An 18198-nucleotide genomic window follows, 5' to 3' on the forward strand; every position below is an offset into this window, starting at 1 on the left:
TGCTTTGATCAGCTTGAAAATTGATTATCACGTCTTAGCAAAGAATCTAAAAGGATGAGGCTTTCTGGGGAACAGTGGAAAATTGTTGAACCTGCTTAACGGGTTTCATTTGAACTGAGATAAAATGACAGGCAAATACAGGCGAGTTTCTGTCAGTTATCATGCACAGTATGTTCTATTTCTTCCACTGAGAAAAAACGAACACCAGGAGGGTTTTTACAGAGAGCTAAATGATGCCTCCTATCTCGGGAATCACAGTTTATTCTCACAACAAGAACGTGGTGTCTAGATACGACTAAGACAGCTTTGAAACTGCTAAACCTAAAAATGAGTTTTAGGAAATTTGCAACGAAAGCTCAGTTCAGTGTCGACGAACATTTACCTTGTGGCCCTGCTTCATTCTGAGGACTTAGAGAAATGTGGGTTTGGTCATTTTCTAAATCCACTCCTGGATGATCTAAAGACTTAAGAGACTGAAAGAATGCTACACCTGAAAGTTTCAGTCTTTCAGGTTAGCGGTGACAACTTAGAATTAACTCAGTCGGACAATGCAACAATAAGTTGAAGATGAACTGAGTCCCTTGATCAGTTGTTTCTGAGAACTGTCAGATGTTTCATTTTTGCCCTATGGAATTGTGGGATGGGATTATCGCTTCTCCTTTCCTCAAACATGGTCATCCTGTGCCAAAGGAGATAAGAACGGAAGCTCTGGAGCAGTGTTAGCATTTAGATAATTTGACCAGTTTATCCCAAGTATGTAAAAACATATTTTTTTAATGGCATCCTGGAGCAAAATTGATAAAGTGTGTATAAAGTGTGTCCACGGAGGGGAAGTCAGAGCCGATGATCCTCTCTGCAGTCTTGATGAGTCATTGGAGAGCTTTTCTCTCGGCCTTGGTGGTGTTTCCACACTGTGATGCCGCTGGTGAGAATGGTCTCCATGAGTCCTATGTAGGCCTGGGTGAGTAATAATAATGAATAATGGCTTGTCTCATCTTATTGTTGCCCTTATGGCAAGAGTTTCGTAATCTGAAAGTAATCTAAAATAATGTGATGCAGGCTGGCTGTACATATGTAGACTGAGAATAGGTAAAGCCACAACTTCCCTTTGAGTCAGCTGAATGAAGTAATCTTTATTTTTTAAAGAATTTTTCATAACCCACGTTACTTAAAGGACAATTCCGGCGCAAAATGAACCCGAGGTTAATAACACATGTGTACCAAGTTCGACCGTTCTCTGGTATTTGTTTTCATGCTAGTCAAATGTGACCAGTTTTCTTGCAAACCGCCAATTAGCGTATAACGCTAGCCTTCGGGGCACACTTACACATAAAAAGAAATCGCTATTTCTATACCACTAACAAGGCTCACAATATCACCACACTTACACGGTAGCATAACTAGGGTCTCTACATGTAAACCGAAGCATTGAGAACTTTGCAAGTATACAGGCAGTTTATTAAAAAAGGAACACAGTACCATTCATGTCTGGCTCACATATCCAGGTGGGCGCCATCTTGGGGAAACTGAACTCTCTGGGACGTGAACCTGAATCTCGCGTGAAACTTTGTTGCCGGAAGAGGCGTTGTACACGTGAAATTCATGCTCATAGACCTGAAGTTGAAGTTCATTTTAACCAATCATATTCGAGGTCTATGAGCTTGAACAACCCAGCATGCATCACGTCAAGTCAGATCTGCACAGATCTGCATGAAGTCGAACACGCCTAATCACATTTCACGTGTACAACGCCTCTTCCGGCAATCTCAAGTTGCTCAAGATAAGGCACCAGTGTTAAAACAATGATTACATTTTATTAATCATTTAACAGTGAAAGTAGCTAACCACTTGTGTATGTGTGTTTGTATATTTGTTAATTATCTTCATGAGTAAGCACTTTGAGTTTTAGTGCAACAGAAGGAAGACATTTTGTCCAATCCTCACTTTCTCTGACCCCACCTGAGGGCTGTTTGAAGGTATGGGAAAGAAATTTTTTACACTTCTATAATATTTTAAATCAGCAAATAACGTGTACTCACATGTCGTCTAAGGAAGTGTTTGGACCTCTTCATTTTTTGCACACATTTTTGTGTTGTAGATTTCAGTTTGAGTAGATACATTTGCCAATCTTGTCCATCAGTTCACTCAGTAATCCACAATGACCCATAATGATAAGTGGGAACATATTTACAGAGATAACTGCAAAAATTAATTAATAGAAAATTGGAAAACTGAAACCTTCCATTTGCATGAGTATTTAAAATCAATTCAGTACACTGTAGAAGCCCCTTAGGCAGCTTTGGGGGATTCATCACATAATAGATCTTGTCAGGCAACATAAAACTCAATAGGTGACATCCATTTGCTTCCCGAGAAGCACCCTGAAAACATGATGCTGCCATCACCATGTTTCACCATGTGCCAGGTCATGCAGAGTTCCCGCTGTTTGCCTGACATAGCACTTTAATTTCTCTCCAGACAGTAAAATAAAAGAGTGTCTCATCCACGAAACTTTTTCTTAGTTGTCAGCAGATGATTTCTTCAGAAATAGGAGCCACCTTTAGGTTCTTGGTCAACCCCCTGATTTCGTCTATTTCTACAGAGGACTTCTGCAAAAATGTTCAGGTCAGCTCCTTGATTTACAGTCTCTGTTTCCACAGGGTAACACAGAACTTTGTACAGATCAGCTGACTTTTCCGGACTCCAGTTCTGGACACACCTCGAGGACACTCAAAGCAAGATAAGAATATTTTTGTAAAGCAAAAAATAAAAGTTGAACAGTGCATGAGTGTCTTACTCATGCACTGAAAATACAAGCCTACAGAAATGTTTCACACTGCAGAATTTGAGAAAGCATTTTTCGTTTTTCAATTTGCACTTCTGAATTTGCGCCAGACAGCTGCATTGTCAACCAAGAAAGAACAAAACCAAATGCCATATGAAAACATTTTGCTTTTGGGAACAGTCAGACATTTCAAGGAATTGTGTGATGGGATTATCTCATCTCCTTTCCAAAAACATGATCAAGTGCATTCTGTGCCAAAGGAAATAAGAAAGGAAGCTCTGGAGCAGTGTTAGCATTTAGATAATTTGACTTATAACGGCTTCCACTCTTCTGGGAAGCCTTTCCACAAGGTTTAGGAGTGTGTTTATGGGAAGTTTCTTCCAGAAGCGCATTTGTGAGGTCAGACACTGATGTTGGACGAGAAGGCCTGGCTCACAGTCTTCACTCTAATTCATCCTAAAGGTGATCTATTGGGTTGAGGTCAGGACTCTGTGCAGGCCAGTCAAGTCCACACCAAACCATTCATGTCTTCATGGACCTTGCTTTGTGCACTGGTGCTCAGTCATGTTGGAACAGGAAGAGGCCATCCCCAAACTGTTTCAACAAAGTTGAGAGTATGTCCAACATCTCTTGGTATGCTGAAGCATTCAGAGTTCCTTTCACTGGAACTAAGGGGCCAAGCCCAGCTCCTGAAAAACAACCCCACACCATAATCACCCCTCCACCAAACTTCACACTTGGCACAGTGCAGTCAGATAAGTACCGTTCTCCTGGCAACCGCCAATTCCAGATTCGTCCATCAGATTGCCAGACGAAGAAGCGTGATTTGTCACTCCAGAGAACACGTCTCCACTGCTAGAGTCCAGTGGCACTGTGCCTTACACCACTGCATCTGACGCTTTGCATTGCACTGATGTATGGCTTGGATGCAGCTGTTGGCCATGGAAACCCATTCCATGAAGCTCTCTATGCGCTGTTCTTGAGCTAATCTGAAGGCCACTTGAAGTCTATAGCGATTGACTCTGCAGAAAATTGGCGACCTCTGCACACCATGGCTGCGTTCAGACTGCAGACGGATCTGATTCAAATCTGATTCCTTCTCATATCCGATTTTTAGGGCTGACTGTTCACACTGCCTTTAGCAAGTGTCCAAATCGGATATGGTTCTGTTCAGACTGGGCCACATTCTTCACCGGTCTGATAGGTTGCTGTAGCAACGAGCGGAAGCGTCATTCAGCACGTGTATTTGTCAGACGTCATATAATTGCGACAGCGACAAGCAAAACAACAACAAACAACACGATGGATGTACGTCACGTCAGTGTAAAGATTTATAAGGCATGCAGTTTCTTCCTCTGTCCAAGGCGAATTGTTTTCAAAGTCCTTCTCCATTGTGATAGCTGTAATATCACTGTCCGTGGCCGTAACGTGGCTCCTCCACAACGGAAATAGGCACGCGGTCTGGCGCATTGGTTCTGGCCTGGCGTCGCGTAAGTGACGTCACGGACAGTCAAAACCCATCTGAGTGTTGGGAGCTGTTCAGACTGAGACGCATCTGTCCATATCCGATACAAATGCGATATGAAACTACCTCTGGATGTGGTTTGCAACCGTTTGGCAAAAATCGGATTTCATGTGATCTGTCACTGTTCAGACTTCAAAATCGAGATCCGATTCAAATCTGAATGGGCTAAAAATCGGATTTTGGCTGGCAGTCTGAACTAAGTGCCTCAGCATCCGCTCACCCCACTCTCTATCTTTACGTGGCCTGACACTTTGTGGCTGAGTTGCTGTCATTTCCAGTCGCTTCCACTTTGTTATAATACCACTGACAGTTGACTATGGAATATTTAGTAGTGAGGAAATTTCGTGACTGGACCTGTTGCACAGGTGGCACCCTATCACAGTACCACGCTGGAAGTCACTGAGCTCCTGAAACCGACCCATTCTTTCACAAATGTTTGTAGAAGCAGTCTGCATGATTAGGTGCTTGACTTTATACACCTGTGGTCATGGAATTGATTGGAACACATGAATTCAATTATTTAGATGGGTGAGTGAATACTTTTAGCAATGAAGTGTACTTCCAGGTCGATTCACTCAAATAGCCCACAACGACAAAGTCTTTTCACTGATTTTAGCTCTGTTTTAGATCTCTACCAACTCCTTGGTGAGATATGTTCACCAGTTTTCCTGTTTCATTTAGTACAGAGAAGGTGATGTGTTATGCTTTTTTTGTGTGCAACAACAGAGTCTAACTTACTCACTCTGAAATGACTCGCAATATTTAAGCCAAAGCAACATGCAACCCAGATTTGTTGGTGTAACTTCAAATTTTCTTTAAATACTAGTAATGTTTTATCAGCTCCTTTTTTATGCCAAATATGTTAATATATATATTTTTAAATGGCATCCTGGAGCAAAAGTAGTATGAATTATAATCAATCATATCCTGTACTTTAACGCCTGGATGTGAAGACAGACATGCCATTTTGAGTCAAGCTTTAAATACACATACAATATATCACATACTGGTAGTCTATTAACAGAGATGTCATTAGCCACAATTTATCACAAATTATTAAATGTTAAAACTAAAAACAAAATACAGAGACATCCAGCAACAAGAGACATAACACACACAAAAAACATGTCTCAATAGGTCAAAGAAAAGGGGTAAATGTAAAAATCGCCATGCTTCCGCTATTAAAAGAAGTTCGTATTATGCCTTAGGTTGCCACATTTAAAGGCCCTGAAAACACGTGATTTACTTGTACAGCAGCTATTGTCTAGAAACAATTGCGTGAGCAGTTTGTTTGTTTCACTTGTGTTTTTCTTTCCACGGCAAGTTGAACGTCTGCTGTGAAAAAGCTCATTCCCTTTGAACAAGTTAACTTTAGATCGCCACCAGATCATGATTACAGATGGCTAGACAGTCTCACTTGACTGCTTATAGTGAAAAAGAAGAAGAAGAAGTAAAGTTTGTCTTACCACATAGATATTTCATTTTTCAGAAAGAAAGAAATCCATGAATCAGAATCAGATTCAGCTTTAATGGCCAAGTATGTGCACATACAGGGAATTTGACTCCGGTAGCTTTGCTCTCTTGTACATAAACACACGAACTTAAATAAGTGAAAGAAATTAAAAATAAAAATAAGATAAAATAAACTAAATCTCAATCTATGCACATAAAATATAGAATAAGAGCAGATATTTACACCAAACCATTTGTACAGTGACTTTATACAATAGTGCAGGGTTATTTGTTCATGTGAATGGTCTCGCACTCTGTGACTGCTCAGAGTTCAACGGAGCGACAGCCCGGGGGAAGAAACTGTCCTTATGGCGGGTGGTTTTGGAGTACAGCGCTCTGTAACGTCAAACTGTAAGAATTAGAATAAAAGAGGGCATTCTGTTAAAAGAAAGGTATGGGACACAGATTTTACACTTTTATAATATTTTAAATCAGCAAATAACGTGTACTCACATGTCGCCTAAGGAAGTGTTCAGACCTCTTCACTTTTTGCACACATTTTTGTGTTGTAGATTTCAGTTTAAATGGATAAATTTGCCAATCTTGTCCATCAGTTTGCTCAGTAATCCACAATGACCCATAATGATAATTGGGAACATGTTTACAGAGATATCTGCTAAAATTAATTAATAGAAAATTGGAAAACTGAAATCTTCCATTTACTGAAGTATTTAGATTCAATTCAGTACATTGTAGAAGCCCCTTAGGCAGCTTTGGGGGGATTCATCACATAATAGATCTTGTCAGGCAACATAAAACTCAATGGGTGACATCCATTTGCTTCCCGAGAAGCGCCCTGATAGCATGATGCTGCCGTCACCATGTTTCACCATGTGCCAGGTCATGCAGAGTTCCCGCTGTTTGTCTGACATAGCGGTTGGATTTCTCTCCAAACAGTAAAATAAGTGTCTCATCAACAAAATTTTTTCTTAGTTCTCAGCAGATGATTTCTGCAGAAACAGAAGCCACCTTTTGACTGCTATTTCATCTTTTGGTCAACTTCCTGACTTGCATGCTCGATTTCGTGCGTCACAAAGCCGTTGTGTAAAGCACTTTGTAACGTGGATGAAAATTGCTTTAGAGAAAAAGATTACTTAATTCAATTGACTCAAAGGGCAGTTGTAGCTTTGCCTATATAACATTATTTTAGATCAGAGATTTCAGATTGAGAATTTTAATTTGGAAAAACAAAATCTTGGATGTCATGCTCTTAGAGTCCTTCAAATGCTGTTTGACTATCTTCAATCAAGTTGTCATTTGCCTTTTTGGTCTATTTCTTCTTTCTAGTTCCACAAAGTCCAGATTGATAGTTGTCCTTCTGTTAGGAGAAGTTGAACAGTGAGTAAGACACTCATGCACTGAAAATATAAGCCTACAGAAATGTTTCACACTGCAGAATTTGAGACGATTTAAACTTGTAAATTATCTTTTTTTTGTTCGTTTTTCAATTTGCAACTCTGATTTTGTGCTAGACAGCTGCACGGCCAACCAAGAAAGAACAAAACCTAATGCCACATAAAAACATTCCCTGATGAATCAGCTTAACATGTTTAAAGAGTCTGGGATGAGTGAGATTGTGTCAAGATGGAGGATGGAGGATGTAATGTTGTAGTGGTTTATTCGCTGCATTTGTTTATGTTTTTTACAAAAAATGAGCAATTAGGCTACGATCATTTGTTGAACGATCAAATAAGTACTTTAGATGCTAAGTATAAGGAGTTAATAAAGTTTCTGTGTGGTTTAGTTCTGTCATGATTGCACAAAATCCAGAGAATACTGACAGAGGCTGGTCCATGTATGCAGACATCATTATGGATACTTGGGTTTGGTGTTGACTGGACATGACTTAATCAATATAACCAGTGGTGTAGTGGTCCCTGGAGAAGTGGGTATACTCTCAATTTTGCCCTTTGTCATGACCTGGCTCGTAAGCCACGGCAAAAAAAGGAGAGACACAGATTAAGCGTAAAATTTAACCACTTTATTTAAATAAAGTCAACAACCAACCCATAAGAAAGAAATGTGGTTTGAGTGGGAGTATCAGTATGTCTGTAAAACACAGTAACTAGGCCGAAGCCAACAGAACAGAAACGTGATGCTGGGGGGATTGAGGTCGAGAGGCAGAGAGGAAGAGCAAGTGAGGGCTGTGACTGCCAGATCTTAAAGGATCAGGTAGACTGGCCAGGTGATCCTCATTACCCAAACTGAGACTCGCCCACTAAGGTACCTGTGGAAAACAGACAAGCAACAACACAAGAAGGAAAAACACAGAACAGGCCCTACAGCAACAGTCGGCCGTCACACCCTTTTTAAAGAAGTGCAGAAAAATGCACTGTTTTAGAAACATGTAAGACTACTCTATTTAGTTTACCCAAAATCTGTCAGTAATATTTACTCACTATTACAAAATTATCATGACTTGATCAGGAGCAGTTTGTAGGAACACAAGGAGCCTGCATGACCGTAAAATGTGTTCAACATTAGGGTAAACATGATGTTTCAGGGATTTTTCAACATTTATGTAAATAAAATACTTAAAATCTGAAGTTGACAATGAATCCTTGTTCATATTTCACCTTTAATAATGTACAAAAATCATTCCCTTCCACACATCAAAACCAATCAGATAAACTCAAAAGTGTACTGTCATAAAATTGAAGCAAACTATTTGGTTTCCAATAGCTGAACATTATTCTAGCATACTTTGTTGGATATATATAAATATCACTACAAATACTGAATATCATATTTTGGATGAATGCTTTGTTTTGAACATGTTATTTTAAATCATTCAACAAAACAATATGTTAACAATTAACAAAAATATATGCATTTACAACACATCAACAGTGACATACTGTCTCCACCCAGTAGGCTACTGGGTTTCTCCTGGTTGGGAGCTGCCAGGGCTGCTGGTTTCATGGCTGGGATCTGTCTGGGCCTGATCTGGGTCTGATCTGGGTCAGTCTGGACCTGATCTGGGCCTGATCTGGGTCTGATCTGGGTCTGACTTGTGCTTCTTTATAAACAAGTCTGGAATATTTCCCTTTCCTTTTCATTGTTATCTGTCCCTACACAAAATAAGACAGCCTGGTTAGACCTCAGTATTATGTTAGGTCAAATCTTAAACTATCTCCATTCTTGTGCTTTAACTTACTTTAAAATCAACTACCAGCCCAGCCACTATAAAATTAAACTAGATTATGTAGGTTAGTCAGTCAGGTGAAGTAACTTGGCTAACGTTATACTTTTAGACCTTTACAATAACAAACAAGCTTCATGGACATTGATATAATCTCTGGGCATGTATTACAGTTTCATCTAACGTTACAGTCTAAATCCTTATGACCTGGGTTGATTATACACTTACTAACCCACAATGGCATGGTTTCCCCCCACATTATGTCCATATAGTGCTACATAGCTTTAACATAACGTAGCCTTTCATAACTTTTGCCTACTAGCACAGTGCAACAATTGGCAACAAAATCTCTTCTCTAAATGTTTAGTCATATTGTGAGTAGTTTAAAACAATGACTCGTTTGGAAATCACCTTACCTCAAAATACTTGGAAGACGCTGCGTTTCTCATTCACATTCCATTCATTCGAATCGCGCGCATGTTTCAACAGGACGTGCAGTGACCTGTCAATCAACTGGAGTGGTACTGGCACCTGAGGTGTCCAATCAGGTTCCAGAGGTGGTCAGCGCATCCCCCGTCCTACTCTGCCTCTGATTGTCTCATTAGTCCTCGTGCCTAAAGTTAACCAGTGTAATCAGAGAAGGCCCTGGCAGCCAGTAGTACCAGCCGCATCAGGGGGGATTTAGAAGTGGGTATACGCAATGCTGACTGAAAAATAAGTAGGAATACGCCGTATACCTGCGTATACCCTGGACTACACCAGTGAATATAACACACAATGGATCTGCGTGTGTCACGGCGCAGAGGTGTCCATGGGCGCAGCACATTTCAAACCTGGAAAACAGGCAATTCATAGCCTTGCTAAGTTCAGTTTTGAGAAAGTATACCTTGAACTCTTTCACTTTTCATAGGGAAATACTGTATGAATCATGCCATAAGGCACCAGTGTTAAAACAATGATTACATTTTTTTTAATCATTTAACAGTGAAAGTAGCTAGCCACTTGTGTATGTGTGTTTGCATATTTGTTAATTATCTTCATGAGTAACCACTTTGAGTTTTAGTGCAACAGAAGAAAGACATTTTGTCCAATCCTCACTTTCTCTGACCCCATCCGAGGGCTGTTTAAAGGTGTCTCATCAACAAATCTTTTTCTTAGTTGTCAGCAGATGATTTCTGCAGAAATAGGAGTCACCTTTAGGTTCTTGGTCAACCTCCTGACTTCGTCGATTTCTACAGAGGACTTCTGCAAAAATGTTCAGGTCAGCTCCTTGATTAACAGTCTCTGTTTCCACATGGTGACTTTTTTTCAGCTGACTTTACTGGACTCCAGTTCTGGACACACCTCGAGGACACTCAAAGCAAGATAAGAATATTTTTGTAAAGTAAAAAATAAAAGTTGGACAGTGCATGAGTGTCTTACTCATGCACTGAAAATACAAGCCTACAGAAATGTTTCACACTGCAGAATTTGAGACGATTTAAACTTTTTTTTTCAATTTGCAATTCTGATTTTGTGCCAGACAGCTGCATGGTCAACCAAGAAAGAACAAAACTAAATGCCATATGAAAACATTTTCTGATGAATCAGCTTAACATGTTTAATGTTTCATTAACTAATTAATTATTACCTAATTCCTTCTTCATCTGTGGGATAAGCAAGGTTACACATTTACATAATGGCAATGCAAAGGAGGAATGAAATCAAGTTTGAAGTTTCCTCTGAATATTTCATGCTATCGTCTTATTGTTTTGAAAACTGGGTTGATGAGGGTTTTACAGTTTTTCTGAATCGCTGGGACAAAAATCTCCATTCTCTGTACCAAATGCTCAGAGCAGACCGTGTTCTTGTGCATAGAATGACAATGGGTCAGTCTCAGCAGGTTCTTTGAGGCCACTATAGTTAGGGTTTACACTTACAGCTGTTTTACTGCATATTTATATAAATGAACATTATTTATTTTGTAGAATTGCAAGACTGCCTCCTGATGAGAAGAAGAAGATCCTAGTGGGTATACTTTTGTGGGCCTATGGTGTATGTAGACCTCCTGGCTGTGGGATGAAATCTGCAAATAAAATCAGTTTTATTTTGACTGTCTGTGTGTATGGTTTGAAAATATTGTTTGATTTTGAGAATCGATTAAACTGTTTTAGGTTGGTTTGCTTGGTTGAACAATATAAACTAGACTATCCTGGAAAGCTGAAAGCAAAAGTCCAAAGTGTCCTACATGTTATCTGTGCAAAAGTATTTCAAGTGAAACATTATTTTCAGTTATTACCCTGTGCCAAAAAAGATTACCTAATACGGCTGATACAGCTCTTTTGTATCGACACTTTTGGATAAAAAACTGTTGTCTAATATCAGAACCTTCGTAAGACACATTTGTCCTGTACTCATCTTCTTTTCTGCACAGCTTAATCACACCGATCAGCCACAACATTAAAACCACTGACGGGAGAAGTAAATAACATTGACCTTCTTGAGACAACTCAGTGTTCTGCAGGGAAACTTTTGGACCTGGCATTGGTGTGGATGTTACTCAGACATGTAGCACCCACCTAAACCAGACCAGACACCCTCACCCCATAACAATGACATTCCTTGATGGCAGCAGCCATCCCCAGCAGGACGCAGACTGACACAGGCACACACACAAAAGCACCTCAGGAACAACTCAAAACAGCACAAGAACAGCACAAGGTGTTGACCTGGCCTCCAGATTCACTAGATCACAAACTGATCAAGTATCTGTGGGATGCACTGGAATAGGCCTGGTCCACAGAGGCCCCTCCCCTCAACCCATAGGACCCAAATGCCCCCACGAACAACATTCTGTTGCCAGACACCACAGGACACCCTCAGAAGGCCCATGTCCATTCTCTGATGAGTCACAACTGTTGTGGAGGCACAAGGGAGACCTACACAGTATTAGGCAGGTGGTCGTAATGTTATGCCTGATCGGTGTGGGTAGAAATAAATTACAAAGTTCACCATGAAACTTCTGAGGATGTGGTTTTCATCCTCTGGTATCTGTTTTTATTTTACTCTTTCATGCTCTAAATGCATGCGCTCAATAATTTGATTGTTCCTAACTAGTCTTTTTCTTGCAAGTGTGAGCCATGAATATGAAGCGTAGGGGTTAAATTCTCTACGTATCTCTGTTTTAGTAAAATATGCATTTAAATGTTCGCTGTGGCCTAAGCCTGTCAAAGTCTGACACCAATGGGGCATTGTGGGGGAATGCTACTTCATTAGGGTTTGCAGAAATACACTCCGTTATTCTAATGTAACGGGCCTGCTCCTAAATCTTGGCTTCATGGAGGTTATGATATTAAGCATTTGTTTTAAGTGTTGATTCAACTGTGTTTTCCTTTTGGAGGCTGCGGTTTGTGGTTACTGTTTCCGTCAGTGGGTTGGGCTACATGACAGAAACATTTTTGTGTGTACCGGTAATTCAATCCAGTTTAACCACCACACCAAACATGACATCCTCCAAAATGATCATGCAGTTGAATTACCACCTTTCTTGCACTATTTTAACACAAACTGAACATTAGAGCAGTGATGAAGCTAAGGCTTAGGACATTTGTTGTAAAAATCCATTCCTTTTCAGTGGTGTACCTAATGTTTTGGCAAGTGAGAGCAGATCACTGACATGCCAGATTTGGATTTCTGCTGGGGAAAAGCAAGAGTGTCAGTAATATTAGTTAGCCACAAGAGGGTGATGTTACCCTTTACATAACTACAAAGTCACTATACTTATCACATCGACACGTTTAAAACTAAAAAATATCAACATGCAGCTCATTTCCAACCATGAATTTGAATATAAACGTTTTTATATGTAATGCCATGCTAATGTTGTTAACGGACACGGTACTAATTAAAGTATAACGTTGCATTATAATGGCCGTTTCTGATATGTATAAAGTAAACTCATAACTTTGGGGGGTGAAAATAAGCAGCGAGACACTACATTTGATTTCGTGTCAGTTTTAGTATTGTTTTGGTTATCCTGCGGTCCCAGACAGTCAGAGCTGAATAGGCGGCAGCAGCTGAATGAAGTCGACGGGAGGAAGTGGCTGTTAATGCAGCTCCACACCTTTCCGGTGTAGCAGCACTGCGACCAGCTCCACTTAGAGGAGAAAGACGAGAGCTGGGTGTATTTATCGAGGCAGGAGGGGGAGATAGGAGGTAAATAAATTACATTTCAGCTAACCGTTCAACTCGTAAAAACAGGCGCCAAATGTTTTTCGTCGTCGCCTGCATTTTATAGCCAGATATGAGTAGTTTTCTGCTGCTAACTACCGTTAGCTAGTTAGCTTACGGCTAGCTGGCTAGGCAGAAGCTAGCTAATATTAGCTTGTCTTTAACAGCCACGAGCGGTAGCTTGCTAATTTTTCATGTCTGACCATACTATTAAATCTCTCTTCAAAGGGGGCGAGAGTTTCATGAGTGGACACGTGTGTTGCTGAGTCACCGAGGTTTAACTGAAGTCGTCCCGTTACAGCTCGGTGAAGTTTCCCGGCGCGTCGTTTGATGGAGTAGCCGCTGAAAACTGCTTTTCTCCCCCCTGGTAGCGGCGAAGAGAACAAGGGCGCACCCGGCGAGGAGGACCACCAGACACAGGCGGAATTCACAAGTACTCGCGGCTTTTTTGGGGCCTCATATCCTCACATTGTCTGCTCTCTGCGGTTCTTAATATCCACGGCCTGTATCTGTAACACGGCTTTTATGTAGATTTGGACAATACAATGTGCGTCCTGCTAACGCTGCTGCCAAGTTCCTAGTGTGACCGTGCCATGCTGTGTATAGGCCCGGAAAACATTGTGTTACTCTGAACATAAATGTCCCAGCACTTATCAGGATCCTGACAGACTTCCCCGTGAAAAATCCCTGTGATGTTCAGCACACAATAGAACTGAAACTGCATTGTAAGTGAATAATCACCAGCACGGTATCGGAAAACTTTTCTCGTTAGGAACAAAGTATTTATGCACAAGAGATCAAAATGGGGAAAATGCTCTCGAAAATATTTGGCAACAAGGAGATGAGAATATTGATGCTCGGACTCGATGCAGCTGGAAAGACAACAATCCTTTACAAACTGAAACTCGGACAGTCTGTGACCACAATCCCCACAGTCGGCTTCAATGTGGAAACTGTCACCTACAAAAATGTCAAGTTCAACGTGTGGGATGTTGGAGGCCAGGATAAGATCCGCCCTCTGTGGCGGCACTACTACACGGGCACCCAGGGGTTAATTTTCGTGGTTGATTGCGCGGACAGGGATCGCATCGACGAGGCGAGGCAGGAACTTCACCGCATCATTAATGACCGTGAGATGAGGGATGCCATCATCTTGATATTCGCCAATAAGCAAGACCTTCCGGATGCCATGAAGCCACATGAAATCCAGGAGAAGCTCGGATTGACCCGCATCAGAGATAGGAATTGGTATGTTCAGCCCTCCTGTGCGACCACAGGTGATGGACTGTATGAGGGCTTGACATGGCTAACCTCAAATTACAAATCTTAATGATTGAGTGCTGACTGTTTTAGGTCAAAACTATAATAAAGTTGCAAGTAACAAGTAACTTCGCAAAATGAATACGGTTAAGAAAAGTTGATTATCTCCCATTTATTTTTTAATACTACGTTTACCCCATGACTAATTTATCTTTAACTGGGTTTGCCGGCTTAAAGTTTGCTTGTACTCTGTAGCAGGCCTATATCACATTCATTATTTCGGGGGCTTTTTTGATGAACATTGACTTAATCGGTCCTAAGGTTAAAGCCGCAGAGATCACCGCCTTTGCCTGTTCTTTTATTTCCTGTTTTATATAATTTTTCTAATGAAGCTTTTTAATCTTCATTGTTGGACTAAAGCTTGTTTCAAGGTTCTTCGGTCTCGCTTGCATCGAACTTGGATCTCTTTTCCTTCTGAAGCGAGCTCTTTAATGTCATGTAGCCTACATGAAGGACTTTAAAAAAAAAAAAAAAATGTTTGAACACAGTACTGTGATGAAAAGTATTCTTTCTCGGTGGTATTGAGAAAGGGGGGATGAAAGCAAGAAAAAAAAAATCACCATTGATTACATTTCACTGTCATTAGTCTGGGCATCAGAAACAAAATACTTCAAACATGTTTTGTTACCCCTCCAGTACCCTTATGTGGGCTATATAGTTACCTAATCCACCTTTTGTGTCACGTCTTGATACCTACTTGTGCTAAATATTCAACAAATAGGCCTCCAGTAACTCTTGCTTGTTGGGATGCATTTTTAATTTTGGGTAATACGTAGTCCGTTGACTCAATCTCTCCAAAGGAATGTCATTCAGCTCTGAGATCTCAATCTGATACCACAGTTGATTAGTCTCAGTATTCGGGACATTATATGATAGCCTATATCTGTAGCATGAGTACGAAAGTACATTAAACCCTACATCAGAGACCATCTGTCGTGCAGTCAGAGGGAGCTGTTTACAGGTGACATGTTGAATGACACCCTGTGGTGCAGCTCTTACTCCTATTTTGACTGGGGGAACCATGTACAGAACAATGTCATTGTAATGTCTTATTAAAAAAGTGATTTTAAATCTTTTATGTCTCTGTTTTTTTCAAGTAGTAAACATAGTCTGCGTGGATTAAGGCCTGTGAGCGATCGAACCAAGTTTGGCCAAAGAGAAATGTATGCGTTTGTGGTAGAGCCTTATATATTTACAGCAATTTAAAAAAAAAAAAAAAAACATAGGAAAAACTACAGCTTGAAGTTCAAAGCGGTGGTAAAATTCTCCAGGGTTTGAGTGCAGTAGGGCAGATTCTTCATGAAGGCTTATATGTCCACTCTCAGAAGTTGCTGGCCTCAGTTCCCTTGCCAGTGAATGGGAATATGTAGAAAACAGGAAGTCCAACTGCTAGTCTTTCTGGAATAACAACAGAGCCGCACGATGGTTTGCATGAGAGTCGGAGGGGCAGCGGAGATATACAGCTGAATCGTGAATTCCTTTTTTTTTTTCAGTGTTGCATGTTGGTCGTGAGCCATAGTCGGGTTGATGCTGAGCTGTTAGCTGCCACTTCCTGAGTTTGTCTTTGCTTGTCATTAAAGGCAGTGAAGTCACGTTGACTGCAGAAAAAAATCAGTTCAGGTTGTTACACTCTTGTGAGTAATGTCAAATCATAGCGTGCCAATATGATATAAGGATTACTTGTTAAGGTAACTGCTGATGGAAGCACACCTTACACTTTTCTGAACTAGGATCCTCTTGTTTAAAGATAATTGTACCCTTTCACAGTAGTGTCTAACACTAAGATGTCAGTATCTAGTTGGTTTCTATTAAAATTTTACATTTTGAGCAGCATGACGGTGTTAAATTATAAAAAGCTAAAGTGTAACTATTAGCTAAAATGAGATTTTAGGAAAAGATGCCTTTTTAAAAGCTCAATTGTGTGACAGTGAAGGAATGTTCCCATTAAAGCTGGTTAACTAGAGGGTTTTTACTCCTGACAAAGAAGGGAGTGACGGTCACAAATGATTTAACTACTATGTTTAGGGCTTGAAAAGATTAGTACGGATTATCCTACTAATTTTCTAGATTTTCTTTTTACATGAAAGCAGGCATTATCTAAGCTGTTCAAAAACAATTGCATACCGATCAGTGTGATGTGCTGTTTCTTAAGGACTTAATGCATCCGTTGGCACAGTATCCTCGTGTTTATATTTGCCTCCGATGATTTGACACAGATGTTTGTGCGTTTCATCGCGGTGGCATTCGTTTCTCGCTTCAAACTCTTGACGCTACGCAAGTTGCTGTTGAGGCCTCAGGATGTTTGCTTAAGGCACCACAGAGGTTTCCGTCAGACAGGTCAGGTGACAGAGAGAGATATGACTCGGCTGCTACAGAAGATGTTTCACACGGGCCGCGCACACAATGCGGCAGTGATTTAAATGTTGCACAAGACAGGCATTGGTTAAAATTATGAGCTACGAGCTCTAGAAAAAAAGAAAAAAAAGTCAAAGTGTTCAGGCTTGGGCTAGTATTTGTAAATACTTGGTTTCAGCAGTAGCCTGGTCAAAGGCCCTTCATTAGACGCCGATGGCAGTTTAATTGGGTTGTAATGGCCACTTTGGTTCCCACCACTTCATTACAACCATATGAGCCTTACAGCTTTATTGGCAACGCTGGGGACCCTGGGGCAAGGACAGAGACCCTAACCAAGTTTTAATGACCTCTCCTCTGTAAAGATGAGACCTCCTGGCCCATCGGTCAACTCCCTCTGTGCTCAGCTGGAATTCTGTACACTTCCTGAGAGGAAAGGTTAGGAATGGGTCTCAGGTCGCGGAAAGAAGCACGGTAAAGGGCGCTTTGTGTAATGAACCCCATTCTTCTTGTTTATGAGGTGCGTGGCGAGTTTGAAAATGTTTCTCCTGCAGCAAACAAACCGGTTCTATGAGCATAATGAGTCTCATAATTCACAAAAAAGTAAACTCTTCCACTGGTTTGCACAAGACTCTGTATGACAGATTTGCGTTTGCCTGTTTGTTGGGGCAGTTGCTATGACTACAGCCTGATGGGAGTCTCTGCCAGTATGACCTGGTGTTTTTTTGGTAACGCATAGGTGGCCGACTATTCTGCAAGTTTCCAGTCAGTTCCTCTATTCTGCATGGAAAGAGGAAGAGTGGGAAGAAATCGAAAGAGACCCCGCTCTGCTCTAGCTGAGATCTGCAATAGCGTAACGGGCACATATTTCACTTTGTCGCAAGACGGCTTGCCCTCAAAAAAAAACTTGAAACAGCTCAGGAATAGCAGTTGTGGGTAATATTGTAGCTGCACTCCTCCCATGCCTTCGAGCCCAGCCTGAATTGTGGTTTTCAGGGGTGTGGTTTGTCTTTCTCACTGTCTTCACTTCCTCTCGACTCCAGCTGCAGAGATACATTTGTGCAGGTAGCGCTCGCGTAACATCTGACTGTGGGCCTTGAATTACCAGCTTAATGTCAGCCTACAATCCAACAGCCACTCCCTGCTAGATAATCACTGCTGGATTTGTGATACGAGCAGACGCAGATATCCCCGTCCACACGGCCAAACACCATTATTAAAGCAGTTTATTTATCTGCCAAATAGTAGGAGGGAAACACCTACTCTCGACCTCAGTTCACACAGATGGGTTCAGAGACTGCTTATCCTCAAGGACGGCGAAACAGCCCCCCTGGTTTCGAAACCTTTTTGTGT

The 18198-nt window shown here is 41.0% G+C and overlaps 1 protein-coding gene across 2 annotated transcripts; it reads left to right on the forward strand.

Annotated features, from left to right (window-relative positions):
* The first annotated feature begins 12818 nt into the window (after nucleotides 1–12818).
* Nucleotides 12819–15568, forward strand: LOC311505976 (ADP-ribosylation factor 6). Of its 2 annotated transcripts, none has more exons than XM_084569824.1 (2): nucleotides 12819–13158; nucleotides 13402–15568. In XM_084569824.1, the coding sequence occupies exon 2, from the start codon at nucleotides 13976–13978 to the stop codon at nucleotides 14501–14503; it is 528 nt and encodes a 175-aa protein (XP_084425950.1). In that variant the 5' UTR covers nucleotides 12819–13158; nucleotides 13402–13975; the 3' UTR covers nucleotides 14504–15568. The 2 variants fall into 2 exon arrangements, with proteins under 2 accessions (XP_084425950.1, XP_084425951.1); XM_084569825.1 differs by having other exon boundaries at nucleotides 13475–15568.
* The last annotated feature ends 2630 nt before the right edge of the window (nucleotides 15569–18198 follow it).

Source organism: Chelon labrosus (genome assembly GCF_963514085.1).
Source record: "Chelon labrosus genome assembly, chromosome: 20".
In the NCBI taxonomy this organism is placed as follows: Eukaryota; Metazoa; Chordata; class Actinopteri; order Mugiliformes; family Mugilidae; genus Chelon; species Chelon labrosus.